This window comes from Sus scrofa, chromosome 8, assembly GCF_054392235.1.
Source record: "Sus scrofa isolate SSC_HxYL_T2T_F1_AM1 chromosome 8, Sscrofa_HxYL_maternal_Yorkshire_Landrace_v2.0, whole genome shotgun sequence".
NCBI lineage: Eukaryota > Metazoa > Chordata > Mammalia > Artiodactyla > Suidae > Sus > Sus scrofa.
This window is the reverse complement of record NC_139390.1, coordinates 20,184,456-20,198,674: the sequence shown is the minus strand read 5'-3', so window position 1 is coordinate 20,198,674 and position 14,219 is coordinate 20,184,456. Positions and strand designations below refer to the sequence as shown.

Here is a 14,219-nt window from a genome sequence, read left to right as displayed (position 1 = left end):
ATGTAAAGTAGTCATTCCCACAGTGTTCCTGAACTTCTGCAGAGTTTTATTGAAATGTCTGAAAGTTCTAATTCTCCCTCAAAAGAAATCTATCCAGCCACCCTTTCACAATTTTGAGTGAGTAATTAGAAGGCTGTGGATAAATTATTCCTTTAAAATAAAGTATATCCTTATGTTGCTTTAAAGAACTCGAGGGAAAAAAGCAACTTACAAACCTGATATTTTAAAGAATTCCTTAATATCTTCTTTTAGTGATTCAAGTTTAATCTCAGGTCTCTGAAGACTGTCCTAATTTTAGAAAGAGGAAGAAAAGAAGACAGGAAAAGACAGAGGTCAAAAGTAAGTCAATTGGGGGAGTCCCCGCTGTGGTTCAGCAGAAACAAACCTGACTAGTATCCAAGAGGATGAAAGTTCAATCCCAGGCCTTGCTCAGTGGGTTAGGATTGGGTGTTGCCATAAGTTGAGGTGTAGGTCGCAGATATGGCTTGTATCCCACGTTGCTGTGGCTGTGGTGTAGGCTGGCTCCAATTCAACCCCTAGCTTGGGAACTTCCATATGCTATACCTGCGGCCCTGAAAAGAAAAAAGTAAAAAAAAAAAAAAAAAAAAAAAAAAAAAAAGTCGTTTGGGATGATATTTAATGCTAATGAAGTTTTTTAAAAGGCATGTCCAAATGTACATACTATTTTAAAAATAGTTCAGACACCTGAGTATCTGGAATAGTTCATAGAAGACTTTTTCACCCACTCTTAAAATACAGCATAAGTGATAGTATAACTTAAAATGTTAAATCTTGAAGCTTATAATAGTTAACATCTTTCTCTAATACTCTTATTTTTATGAATGCTTAACATCTATTTTTCTAACAGGAAAAATACTCAAATTTTAGAAATTCATTCCCTTAATATGATGTTCAACATAAATGGCACCTACAAACATCTAATAACCAAAAACCCTGTTGCATGCATATAACTGGATCTTTGAAGAGTATTATCCTCTTTGGATTGTTACTCTGTAAACCTGCATTTGTTATACGTATTTATGGAAAGTACATAAAGCTACTCATTCACAAATGCTTTTTAAGGTCTCTTTCATCTTCAAGTGCATGCCTTCTATTCTACTTGTTTTTCACACTATAAATTTCACCAAAAATAATACTTTCTCCAACTTATAATAGCTTCAGTTACTTTCAAAGTGTTGATCTTTCACCTCCTAGCTCTATCAAATTCTAGAAACATATTTCCTAAAAAGGGATTTCTATTAGGGTACCTCATAAGCATTTCAAATCTAAGAAATCAAAAATTGATCTTACCTTCCAGTCACTACCTTTCTCTTTCTCTTCTATTTTTAGTCATTGCCCATGAAACTACCATCCACCAAATCTTCCATGTAAGGAACTTCAGTTATTCTCAATCCTAATCTAACCTAAGAATTAGAGGGTCAACCCCCTTCTGGGAAGTTGGCATTGGTTGCAGCAAGGATTTTTTTAAAAATTTCCCTGATCGCCGTGTAAAAACAGACCACGCAACTAGACAGCAAAACCAAAATCCCACGGAAAACCTTTACAACAAAACTTGGTGATAAGATAGTCCCCACAAACCTAAATTATAAGCAGTTGGGCATAAACCAACAGCCACAAAATCTGTATGATATTAGCATCTATACAAAAAAAGCAGAGGGGTACCTGATGGATATGAAAAGAGAAGAATCCCAAAATAGCCAGCAAATATTCCCTGGAACATATCATGAGCTAATTTTAGAATAGGGGCTGACACTGGAGGGGTTTTATCTAATCCAATATAATGGATGTGGTCTGAAGACCGTGGCACAGCCTAGAACCTGTACATTCTTGAAACTGACCAGCCAGAGCTCTCTTTCTCCCTTCCTGAGGAGAACATTTTGATAGAGTAATAAAAATTGAGGATGATAGGGAACCAAATTATTACCTTGAAAACTGACAAATAAATGAAAAGGCATTTATCTAACCTCCCTTTCTTATAGGAACTGTTCCACTGGGTAACCAAATAACATATAAGGAGAAATGTCTCTTTACAAAATATTCCAGATGATAACTAAACTGGATATGATATAATTAGAATATCACCATTTTGCAACTCCTAATCAATTCCAAGTATTGAGCATTAACACTGAAAAAGACAACCGGCCATGAGGTGCTTCTCAGTGAAAGAAGACTCCACTGCCAATAGCCGTGGCCAAAGACAGGGCACCTGAGTCTGATCAAGGCCTCTGAAACTTAACTGTCGATGTATGAGTCATACAAAGGACAGAGGAACATGTTAAACTGCACCATTAGTGTGCAATCAGAAAAATCTAGGTTGTGAGAAATTCTAAAAGTCAAATGGCCTAGTTCTGCAGCTGATAAATTGTAACAGGAAAAAAGGGAAGGAGAAAAAAACCTATAGATCTTATTATTTTTAATATTTTATTATTATTGTTATGCCAGATACTATAAAACTCCTAAAGGAAAACAGAGGCAGAATGCTCTTTGAAATAAATCACAGCAACATTTTGTTTGATCCACCTCCTGGAATAATGACAATAAAAACAAAAATAAACCAATGGGACATAATTAAACTCAAAAGCTTTTGCACAGCAAAGGAAACCATTAAAAAAATGAAAAGATAACACACAAAATGGAAGAAAATCTTTGCAAACAATGAAACTGACAAGGGCCTAATCTCCAAAATACACAAACAACTCATACTACTCACAGAAAAAAAAAAAAAAACAAAAAACCAAGCAACCAAAATGAAAAATGGGCAGCAGACCTAAATAGACATCCTTCAAAGAAGACATACAGATGGCCAATAGGCACATAAAAAAAAATGTTCAACATCACTAATTACTAGAGAAATGCAAATCAAAACTATAATGAGGTACCACCTCACATCAGTCAGAGTGGCCACCAAACAACAGAGTGGTCTACAAATAACAAATGCTAGAGAGGGTGTGGAGAAAAGGGAATCCTCCTCCTACATGGTTGGTGGGAATGGAAGTTGGTACAGCCACTACAGAAAACAGTATGGAGGTTCCTCAGAAAACTAAGGATAGAGTTACCATTTGATCCAGTAATCCCAATCTTGTGCATTATCAGAAAAAAACTATATTCAAAAAGATACATGCACCCCTATGTTCACTATGGCACTACTCACAATAGTCAAGATATGGAAGCACATAATACACATATTACACAAAATGGAATATTACTCAGCCATTAAAAAGAATGAAATAATGCCATTTGCAGCAATATAGATGGACCTAGAGATTATCATACTAAGTGGAGTAATTCAAAAAGAGAAAGACAAATGCCATATGATATTACTTATATGTGAGATCTAAAATACGACACAAATCAACATACCTACGAAATAAAAACAGACTCACAGACATAGACAACAGACTTGTGGTTGACAATGAGGGGGGATGGTGGAGGGAAGGATTGAGAGTTTGGGATTAGCAGAGGCCAACTGTTATACATAGGTCCTATTGCATAACACAGGGAAACTATATTCAATATCCTGTGATAAACCATAACGAAAAAGAATATGAAAAAGAATATATAACTGAGTCAGTTTGATATACAGCAGAAATGAACACAACATTGTAAATTAACTACTTCAATAAAATTTTTTAAAATTTCGTCAAAGTTATTTTAGGCTGTGAAGTCCAATACATTTAACGTTGTGTGATAAAATTTAAGAATGCCCAGGTGGCAGTGGACTAAATGTAAAAGACTGGCACAGAAGGAGTGACTGGAGGTAGAGGTTTTCAGAATATCTATAACAAAAGTTAGGCCTTCTTTTAAACAAAATGCCTTTAGCTCACTCTAAGAGCTGGTAAAGAATATGATCAAAATATAATCTAGCAAGAAAGTATACAGTACATTCCTAGTCATGGCCCTGCATGCATCCTTCACCAATTTATTTATGTTGATATTTCTGACATCCTCCACTTGGCCATCTCCACCCCACCCCCAACCCTGCCAGAACACCACACACTGACACGTGTGTGCGCGTATCCAGTTTCTCTCTACTTCCACCAGAACAGTCCTAATCCCAAGCAGTGCCACTGGCAATTTTAAATTTCTAAACTTGTTAAGTAAAGGAAACAGGAGAAGCAAAGTGGCTGAAGTCACAGTTGGGTCAAGAAGCTAAGACGTAAACTAAGAATGGTCAAACCGAGACATAGGAAGGTTTACAAAAAGGGGTCCAAAAATCCTTTAATTTTCTCTAAAGATGCTCCATCCTCCCTGCTTCTCATGATTGCCAATCCTGGGCTTCATTCTTCTGTGCCCGAAGAATCACAAAATGTCAGGGTTATAAGGGACATTTGATAACTGACTTTCATTGGCAGGATCTGAGGTTCTAGACTCATGACCACATCCTATCAGTTGTATTATTTCTTCTCTCTCTAAAGCCTATCTTCTTTCAGGTTCCTTCCTTTCACAATTCCATTATTTATAATAACAATCTGAACAACAAGACTTATTAAGCACTTAATGGAATGGAAATAACATTTGAGGTTTTATCTAACATCCACTTTAAATACAAATAATGCATGATACAAAATAACAATGTTGATCTGGAGCTAGACATCACATTTGGAATCAGGCTATCACTCTGATGGCTAGAGGATGAGTAAATTCAATTTTAAGATGTAGGTTGACTTCATAACTCAGGGAAACTCAGAAATCAAACAACATAACCTTTTTCTAGAAACAAAATTCCATGTTACAATACCAAGATCTTAAATAATTAAACTTTAGTGTACAAAAGAATACATTAAGATAAAGTCAATGTTTAATACTAGAAGGGAAGTGCTAATGGCAGGGGAAAACCTCAAAATCATTTATATTTTCTTTGAAAAATTCTGTGTGATTTTATTTTTCTAATTAAGTTGGAATAATACTGCTCTAGCACTTTCTGAATATACTGACAAAATGGAGGAAGTACAGAAAATGCTGGCAGCAGGAAAATGCCCTCATGATTAAAACTTCAAAGGCATGTAACAAAAAAACAGCCAGTTGCTTAAAAGAATGTTATCAAAGCTGATTGTCAAGTTGCCTTTTAAGAGTCAGCTGATTACTATTAAATGTCTTGGCTATTGAATACAAACTAAGGCAAGCTGGAGTTCCCGTCGTGGCTCAGTGGTTAACGAACCTGACTAGGAACCATGAGGTTTCGGGTTCGATCCCTGGCCTCGATCTGTGGGTTAAGGATCTGGCAGTGCTGTGAGCTGTGGTGTGGGTCGCAGACACGGCTCGGACCTGGCGTTGCTGTGGCTGTGGCGTAGGCTGGCGGCTACAGCTCCGATCAGACCCCTGGCCTGGGAACCTCCATATGCCATGGGTGAGGTCCTAAAAAGACAAAAATTAATTAATTTAATTTAAAAAATAAAAATAAAATATTGCCAACAGAATACTGAAGAATAAAGTTGGAGGACTGACAACTTCAACTTATTATAAAGCCACCAAAATCGAGACAATGTGGTAATGCTGAAAACAGACAAATAGATCAATGGAATGGAATAGAGACCCAGAAATACCAACACAAAGACAGTCAGCTGATCTTTGACAAAAGAGCAAAGGCAATTCCATGGAGCAAAGAACAGTGTTTTCAACAAATTGTACTAGGACAACTGGGCAACCCCACGCCCAAAAAAAAAAAAAAAAAAAAAAAAAAAAAAAAAAAAAAATCTAGACACAGATGTCATACTCTTCACAAAAAGTAAATCAAAATGGATCATAGACCTAAATATAAAACTCAGAGCTGTAAGACTTCTAAAAGATAACATAGGTGAAAATCTAAGTGACCTTGGGTTTGGTGATTAATTCTTAGACACAACACCAAAAGCATGATCCATAAAAGAAAAAAAAATGGATAAGTTGGACTTAATTAAAATTAAAAACTTCTCTGAGAAAGATACTGTTAAGAGAATGAAAAGATTGGCCACAAATTAGGAGAAGATAATTGCAAAGCACATTTTCTGATAAAAGATTTGTACCCAAAGCATGCAACAGACTCTTAAAACTCAACAATAAGAATGCCCAAAAAAAAAATGAATAAAAGATCCGAATGGACACCTCACCAAAGAAGACATGGCAAATAAACACATGAAAGGATATTCAATATTATATGTTACAAATTAAAGCAAGAGTGAGATATCAGAATACACCTATTAGAATGGCCAAAATCGAAAGCACAGACAACACCAAATGCTGGTGAGAATTGTGAGGCAACGGGAATTTTCATTCAACGATAGTGAGAGTGCAAAATGGTACAGTCACAATGGAAGACAAGTTGTCTGATTTTACCAAAGTCTTACCATTTAATTTGGAAATCATGCTCCTTAATATTTACTCATATTAGTTGAAAATTTATGTCAACAGAAAAATCTACCCAGCAATATTTATAGCAGTTATATTCATAACTGCCAAACTTGGAAACAATCAAATGTTCTTCAATAGATAGGTGAATATATAAGCAAACTAATACTTCTGCACATTATAATATTATTTAGGGGGAAAAAAAACTCTCAAGACATGAAAAGACATACAGGAACATAATGCATATTGCTATGTGAAATAAGGCAGTTTGAAAAAGCTAAATACTATATGATTCCAACTATACGACATTCTTAAAGGCAAAACTATAGAGACAGTAAAAAGCCAAGTGGTTGCCAGGGGTTTGGGAGGATAGGAGGGAGAGATGTGGGTGGGACACAGAGGATTTTTAGGGCAGTGAAACTATTTTCTAAGATGCTGGAGTAGAAGATACATGGTATTTATTACACATTTGTCAAAACCGGTAGACCTGCATAACACAAAGAATAGATCCTGGTGTAAACTGTGAACTTTATCTAACAACAATATAGCAATACTGACTAGTTCACCAATGGCAACAAGTGTACCATATTCTTGCAAGATGTTAATAATAAAGGAAACTGTATGTAAGGAGAGGAGATGTATGGGAACTCTGTCCCTTCTGCTCAACTGTCTGTAAGCCTAAAACCATTCTTAAAAAATAGTCTACTAATTCAAAACAAAACAAAAAACCTTGCCAAAAGAAAATCTGAAATAGAGGCTTCAATGGAGAATTCTTCCAAACATATAAGAAAGAAATCACACAGTTTCATAACATTTTTTGCAGCAAGTAGAAAAAAAGGAGGAAACACTTCCCGACCATTTTATCAGGGCAGCATAACCTTGACATAAGACTTGTCAAAGATATTACAGGAAAGGAAAATTACAGACACATCTTTCTCAAGGACCAAAACCAAGTGGTTGCCAGGGGCTTGGGAGGATGGAAGGGAGAGATGAGTAGGTGGGACTCAGAGATGCAATCCTTCAACACTTATAATTGGAGTTCTAATGCATAGGATATGAAGAGCCAGAACAAGAAACATCATTCCTACCCTAACAACAAGAAAAAGAGGTATAATCTAAAAAATCACAACTTTTGAACTCACCAGGAAACTGAAGTTTTAAGACAATCAATCATGTGGACTAAATTCCAAATAGTAACAGTGCCATCAAAAACAGACAGGACTTGACTCCAGATTATTTCATATTTGACAAAGCAAAGGAGGAAGAGGAGGCTACCACACTAGCAAAAAAGAAGAAATCAGCTAAAATTGTAACTGTTATAGACCAGATGTGGACTAGCATGTCAGTTTAGAAACACTGAGAGATAAAGCACAAGGGAAATTCACATCCTTGCATGCTCTTTTCCATGGTTCTCCATCAGGTGTCCGCACCAAAGCCTGGGGGCAGAAGAGGGAGCCAGAGAGCCCCTTTCTGTGGTAGAGGTGTGCAAGAAAGGACAGCTACCGCTATAAAACAAGCATGCAACCATGCCACCTTGCCCAAACTCTCGTCTCATTTGAGGAAAAGGTCTTACACCTCTAGGGAAGCAATAATTCATTGTTTCTGGGGGTGAGATAGATACAAGCACTGTCTTCCTCATGGAAAGGTAAAAAAACTCTCACAGGTCCAGAATCCTATGCCAGTAAAAAGCAGAGGTAAACCAGCACTAAGGAAAGGAAGGGATCTCTCTTTCACCCATCATATGCTTGCTACAAGGCAGAGTGTGGCTGCAAAAGCAGAAGAGAAAGAAATATTGTCAAAGACTCACCCCAAGGCATTTGGACTGAGACAGGACCAGAACAGAGAATGCCTATACCTACTATGAATTTAGAATTGAGTGACAAACAACAGACTGCTGCTGAGAAAGGGATCACAGCACAGAGAGAGATCTTCCTCTGTGGCACAGGCAAGCAAAGACAAATGAAAGACAAATATCTTTTCGTGTGTTTATTTCCCATGTCTTCTTCAGTGAGGTGTCCATTCGGATCTTTTATTCATTTTTAATGATGTCATGGAAATACTGAGAAAAATCCTCCAGTACCACAGGGCCATTTCTAAGCGCAAAGTTACAGCAGCACTCTGAATTGAAGCCTGTGGTACACTGAAACTAATGACAGTTAATAACAAAACTCAGACTTGACTCCTGACTGTACTGACTGAAGCCTCTATACTCAGTAAGGACATAGAACACTTGAGCAAAAGTGTCAGTCTACTTGATCTGACATGTATGGAATAGCAACAACAGAATGCTCATGCTTTTCAAGTGCAAATAGAGCACTCAACAAAAAATAAATAAGATAAATAACAGGAATAGATTACACATATTTTAAAACTTATTTTTTTTACTAAAAATGTTCCCACAAAGAAAACTCCAGGCCCCAACAACATTACTGGGAATTCTACCAAACATTTAAGGAGGAAATGTTAATTCTACACAAATTCTTCCAGAAAATAGAAGAGAAGGAACTACTTCTCAACTCAATTTGAGAGATCACAATTACCTGATATCAAATCTAGACAAAGATGTTAAAGTAAAACTATAAACTGATAACCTCCATAAAAATACTCACCAAATCTTCAACAAAATATTACAAACAGACTCAAGAAATATGTAAGAAGGATAATGCATTGTAACCAAGTGGAATTTATCTCAGGAATGCAAAATTGGTTCAAAATTCAAAACCAATTAATATTATTCATCATATAACATATTTTTTTAAAAGTCACATGAGCATTTTCTAGACTCAATAAACATATTTAACAAAATTCAACATTGATTCATAATAAAAATCTCAGAAGACCAGGAGCAGAAGAGAGCTTCTTCAACCTAACAAAAAGCATCTATTCCACACTGCACCAGAAGAACTAGCCAGTGTAACAAGGCAAGAAAAGGAACTAAAAGGCACACAGATTGGAAAGGAAGAAGTAAAACCTCTTTATTCACAAATGATACATATACTTGGAAAATCCTTAGCAATTTACAAAAAAAAAGTACTATAACTAACAAGTAAGTATGATAAGTTCCCAGAATACATGGTAAATATACAAATGTCAATTGTATTTCTATACGCTAACAACAAACAATTGGAAAATGAAATGAGAAAAAAAATCAACATTTGTAGTAGTATCAAAAACCATGAAATACTTAGGGGAAAAATCTTAACAAAATATGTGCAGTATTTGTTACTGAACTATAGAACACCGACAAGAGAAAATAAAGATATAAATAAATGAAGAAATAAAACATGTTCATGGACCAGAAAATTCAATATCAAGATAAATTCTCCCCCAATTGATCTACAGATTCAACATAACCCCAACCCAAATTCTGGTTTTTGATTCTAAAATGTATATGGCAAAGCAAAGAACCTAGAGTAGCCAAAACAATTTTGAAAAAAAGAACAAAGTTGAAGGACTAATTACCTTATTTTAAGACTTAACATAAAGTTACCAAAATCAAAATAGTGTAGTATTTGCATAGTAATAGACAAATGGATCAATGGGACAGAATAGTCAGAAATAGTTGTGTGTGTGTGTGTGTGTGTGTGTGTGTGTGTGCGTGCGCGCAGGCATGCATGCACTAAATCAATTTTCAGCAAAGGTGCCAAGAAAATTAGTGGAGAAAGTATACATTTGTCAAAAAAATAAGTACTAGAAGCAGGTATAGTATTGGACATCCACATGCCAAAAAAAAAAAAAAAAAGCTTTACATCATATACAAAAATTGACTTTAAAATGGATCACAGATATAAATGTAAAGCTAAAACTATAAAACTTCTAGAACAAAACATGGGAGAAACTTTTTGAGACCTTTGAGGAGACAAAGATTCTTAGGAATAGCACAAAAAGCACAAATCATAAAATGTGTAAAAATTTACAACATCAAAATTTAAAATTTCTTCTCTTTAAAAGACCTAGTTAAGAAAATGAAAAGATAAGCTATGGACTGGGAGAAAATATTCATGAGATACATATCTGATAAGGGACTTGTGTCATATATAAAGAATCCTTACAATTCAACAACATGGGAACAAACACAATTTTTTAATGGGCAAAAGATTTGAACAGACTACTTCACAAAAGGAGATATAAACATATGATAAGATGCTCAATATCTTTTGTCATTAGGCAAATGCAATTAATGCCACAAAGGTTATTAATAAATACAAATTAATTAAAAAACTGACATCAAGCACCAGCAAGGATGAGGAGCAACTGAAACTCTCATAATTGCTGGTGGAAATTTAAAATGATACAGCCACTTTGGAAAAGTTCAGCAGATTCTTATATATAACACACATCTCAGCAATTTCACTCCTAGGTATTTCACCAAGAGAAAAGAAAACAAATAATAATAACAACTAAACCAGAAAGCATATATCAGGTTTACTCGTAATCTCTATAAACAGAAACAATGCATAACTTTAACCAAAAATGCCCAGCAACCAATGAATAGATAAACAAATCAAAGTATATCCAAGCAGTGAACTATTACTCAACAATAAAAAGGAACATAACTACTGAAGTACGAACTATATGAATGCATCTCAAAAGCATTATGTAAAATGACAGAAACCAGGCATAAGAATTTATATACTATATGATTCCACTGATGACATTCACAAAAAGGGCAAAGATCTCTTGATCGATCTCTGCGTCCAAAGAACCTAGCACGAAAAAACAAAAAACAATAAATGCTGGGTGGATAGTTAGAGGGGAACCTTTGCAGGGGGGATAGAGTGCAAGAAGGTTATAGAGGCAGAGGCCAAAAGGCATTTGGGGCCCAAACCCTCCTACAGGATGGAAAAGGGGAAGGAAGGTATAGTCCAACCTAATTCTACTGACTCCAGCAGCTTAAAAAATTAGACCCTGAAAGGACTGCAATATGAATGAGGAGCATCAGCATTTCTCTGCTCTGAAGAAAGGCGTGATGTGCCCCACCCTTTTTAAAAAATATATTACCCTACACCCAAAGCTGAGCAAGTGGAGCTTACACCTGGAAGGGAGGTCTTCCGTGCCCAGAACAGAGCTGGAGAGACCCACCTCGGGCTTAGGGCAGAGGGGTGCAAAAGGAGCTAAGGCGTCGCCGCGGCCCCGCGGGTCGCCATCCCTTCCCACTCAGCCTCACTTACCCAGGCCTGCCGTTCCAACTGAGCATACAAATTGGAGTCCTTGAGCTTTTGGACTATCTGGGCAATAATGAGAGACAGATCCGACTCCTCCTGCAGCATCTCCCCTGTCCTAGCCCGCCAGGCAGCGGGGGCAGGCCGCCGGCGCGGAGAGAACAGGCTCCGAACGGGGTCCCGCTCGGGGCCAGTGACACTTCTCGGGGACCTTATTTCGCTGGGACTCCTCCAGCGGGCGTTACCAGGCAACTACCGGGCTGGGCGTCCGTTCCTCTCTGGTCCCCTCCGCAATTTGCGGTCCCAGCACCTGCGTTCCGCTGGCAGAAAAAGACCTGCGGGGTTGGGGGAGGGGAGTAGCTTTTCATTCCATTGTTCCTGCAAGAGGAGCCCTTTCCACACAGGGCTTCTGAGGCACTAGGGGAGATCAGAAAGTTGTCAGTTTTTGTGTTTTATTATAAAGGATCAATCCTCTTCTGCCTCCCAAGCTCTTCAGAATCAGGGGCATGCACACGATGACACAGCAAATGACTTCCAAGAATTAGGAGGTTCTGACAATAGCTTTGTGAACTTGGGGCAGGTACTTACATTCCAGAACTCAGTTTCCACCTCAGTAAAATGATACCCGGTTAACAAGATGCTGGGATGATTTGCTGGGGTAACAATAGCGAAGGTGCCCAGCACTGTACCTAGCACTCCATTGGATTTCTCCTTCTGTTCCTATGCTCTGGGCCTTAAGCCAGGAATAAATAAAGTAACATCTTCTCATCTAATACCTATAACATAACCAAGAAGGATTTATAAATAGGTTTTCTGTGAAGCATTGGCAATTCAAGAAGAGTTAAGTCATTGTCCCAGTCTTCAAGTTCTGCACCATCTAGAGTCCTCTTCTTCCAGGCGTTCATTCATTCAATCAAAACTCAACTCGAAATTCATTCAGCTTTCAACTTATTCAGCATTTACATCAAGAACCTATGTGGGCACAATGGTAACTAAAACATGGTTCTAGACATCAAGGTAACGTAGCAAAAAAAATTTAGGAGAACTAGAAGTAGCCGATTTAATTAATTGAATGATGTTCCAAAGGGTCGCAAGTAAACGGCCTGTGGAATAATCCATGCATTAGAATATCCTCACCAAAATAGTCAAGAATTAATTTCAGATGTGTACATGCATATGTTTTAAGCAGAACAAATGTAAGATTCCAAGAAAATAGACCAAGATTGCTGCAAAAACTACCCTGGTCTAACTATGTTAAACATTTTTTTTAACTCAGTGAACTTTATTACATTTATAGTTGTACTATGATTATCACAGTTTTATAGCATTTCCATTCCAAACCCCCAGCCCATCCTTCCCACCCCCCAACTGGTCTGCTTTGGAAACCGAAGGTTTTCAAAGTCTGTGAGTCAGTATCTGTTCTGCGAAGAAATTCATTGTATCCTTTTTTGAGATTCCACATATAAGTGATAGCATATGACATTGGTGTCTCACTCTCTGATTATCTTCACTTAGCATGATAATTTCTAGGTCCATCCATGTTGCTGCAAGCACCATTGTTTCTTTCCTTTTTATTATTTTTTTTTTTTTTGTCTTTTTGTCTTTTTGTTGTTGTTGTTGTTGTTGTTGTTGCTATTTCTTGGGCCGCTCCCGCGGCATATGGAGGTTCCCAGGCTAGGGGTTGAATCAGAGCTATAGCCACCGGCCTATGCCACAGCCACAGCAACGCGGGATCCGAGCCGCGTCTGCAACCTACACCACAGCTCACAGCAATGCCGGATCGTTAACCCACTGAGCAAGGGCAGGGACCGAACCCGCAACCTCATGGTTCCTAGTCGGATTCGTTAACCAGTGCGCCACGACGGGAACTCCTGTTTCTTTCCTTTTTATGACTGAGTAATATTCCATTGTGCATACATACCACATCTTCTTTATTCACTCCTCTGTCAGTGGTGACAATGTTAAACTTTAATGTGATTAAGAGTCACAAAAGATCTTCTGATTCAATAGGCCTCAGATGGGACCTGCTAATATGCATTTCTGGCAAGCTCCCAAGAGATGATGCCCTTGGTCACCCAAGGACTACATTCTAAATAGCAAAGGACTAGAATAGGTAAACACAGAGATTCAAAGGGCCTGGACCTCTGGCAGCTATGCACAGTACCCTGGCCTTCACATCACCACCGTTCAGAATATTGTGATGGTAAATACAGATTCCAATTTGGTGAGTTTTTTTTTTTAATTAGAAATCTTTGGAAAGAGTTGGACAGGAAAAGAAACAAAGTACTTAAGGCAATTATGACACACTCTAAAAAACATGAAGTTTGGCTACAAAACATTCTCCAGCAGCTCAGAATTTCTCACACTTGTAGATGAGTACATTTCCTCAACTCTATAGTCTCTCTATCCCAATACCCTGTCCATTCAGGAATCTCCAGCACAAAGGTCACTTTGAACAAAAGAAGATGACTCTGGAGACAGATCTTTTGAGTTTGGAAGGGGTGAAGTGATGAATAACTGAAGAGATAAGGGTGCTTAGGTCAAGAAGGGTCATAAAGCATGGAAGGGAAAGAAATGAAACTGCGGAGCAGAAGTGAACCCACGCTGACAGATGAATAGCCAAAAGGGGCCTAAATCATCGGAGTAGTTAAAACTCTATAAGCAGAGACAGAAGCAAATAGATGTAGAAGGAAGTATCCTCAAAATTGTCTC

The 14,219-nt window shown here is 37.5% G+C and overlaps 1 protein-coding gene across 28 annotated transcripts in view; it reads right to left on the bottom strand.

Annotated features, from left to right (window-relative positions):
- The window catches only part of TBC1D19 (TBC1 domain family member 19), a 152,014-nt gene extending 140,277 nt beyond the window's left edge, over positions 1 to 11,737 (bottom strand). For 17 of the 28 annotated variants that reach the window (XR_014812266.1, XR_014812267.1, XR_014812268.1 and 14 more), the window contains exons 1-2: positions 11,517 to 11,737; positions 216 to 288 (exon numbers count right to left, since the gene is read on the bottom strand). Coding sequence is in view for 17 of the 28 variants with exons in the window: in XM_084971681.1 (XP_084827807.1) it covers positions 216 to 288; positions 11,517 to 11,615 (172 nt within the window). In the remaining 11 variants the exon portion in view is untranslated. The remainder of the gene's footprint in view (positions 1 to 215; positions 289 to 11,516) is intronic. The other 11 variants (XR_014812270.1, XM_084971696.1, XM_084971700.1 and 8 more) reach the window with 2 other exon arrangements.
- Positions 11,738 to 14,219: the final 2,482 nt, after the last annotated feature.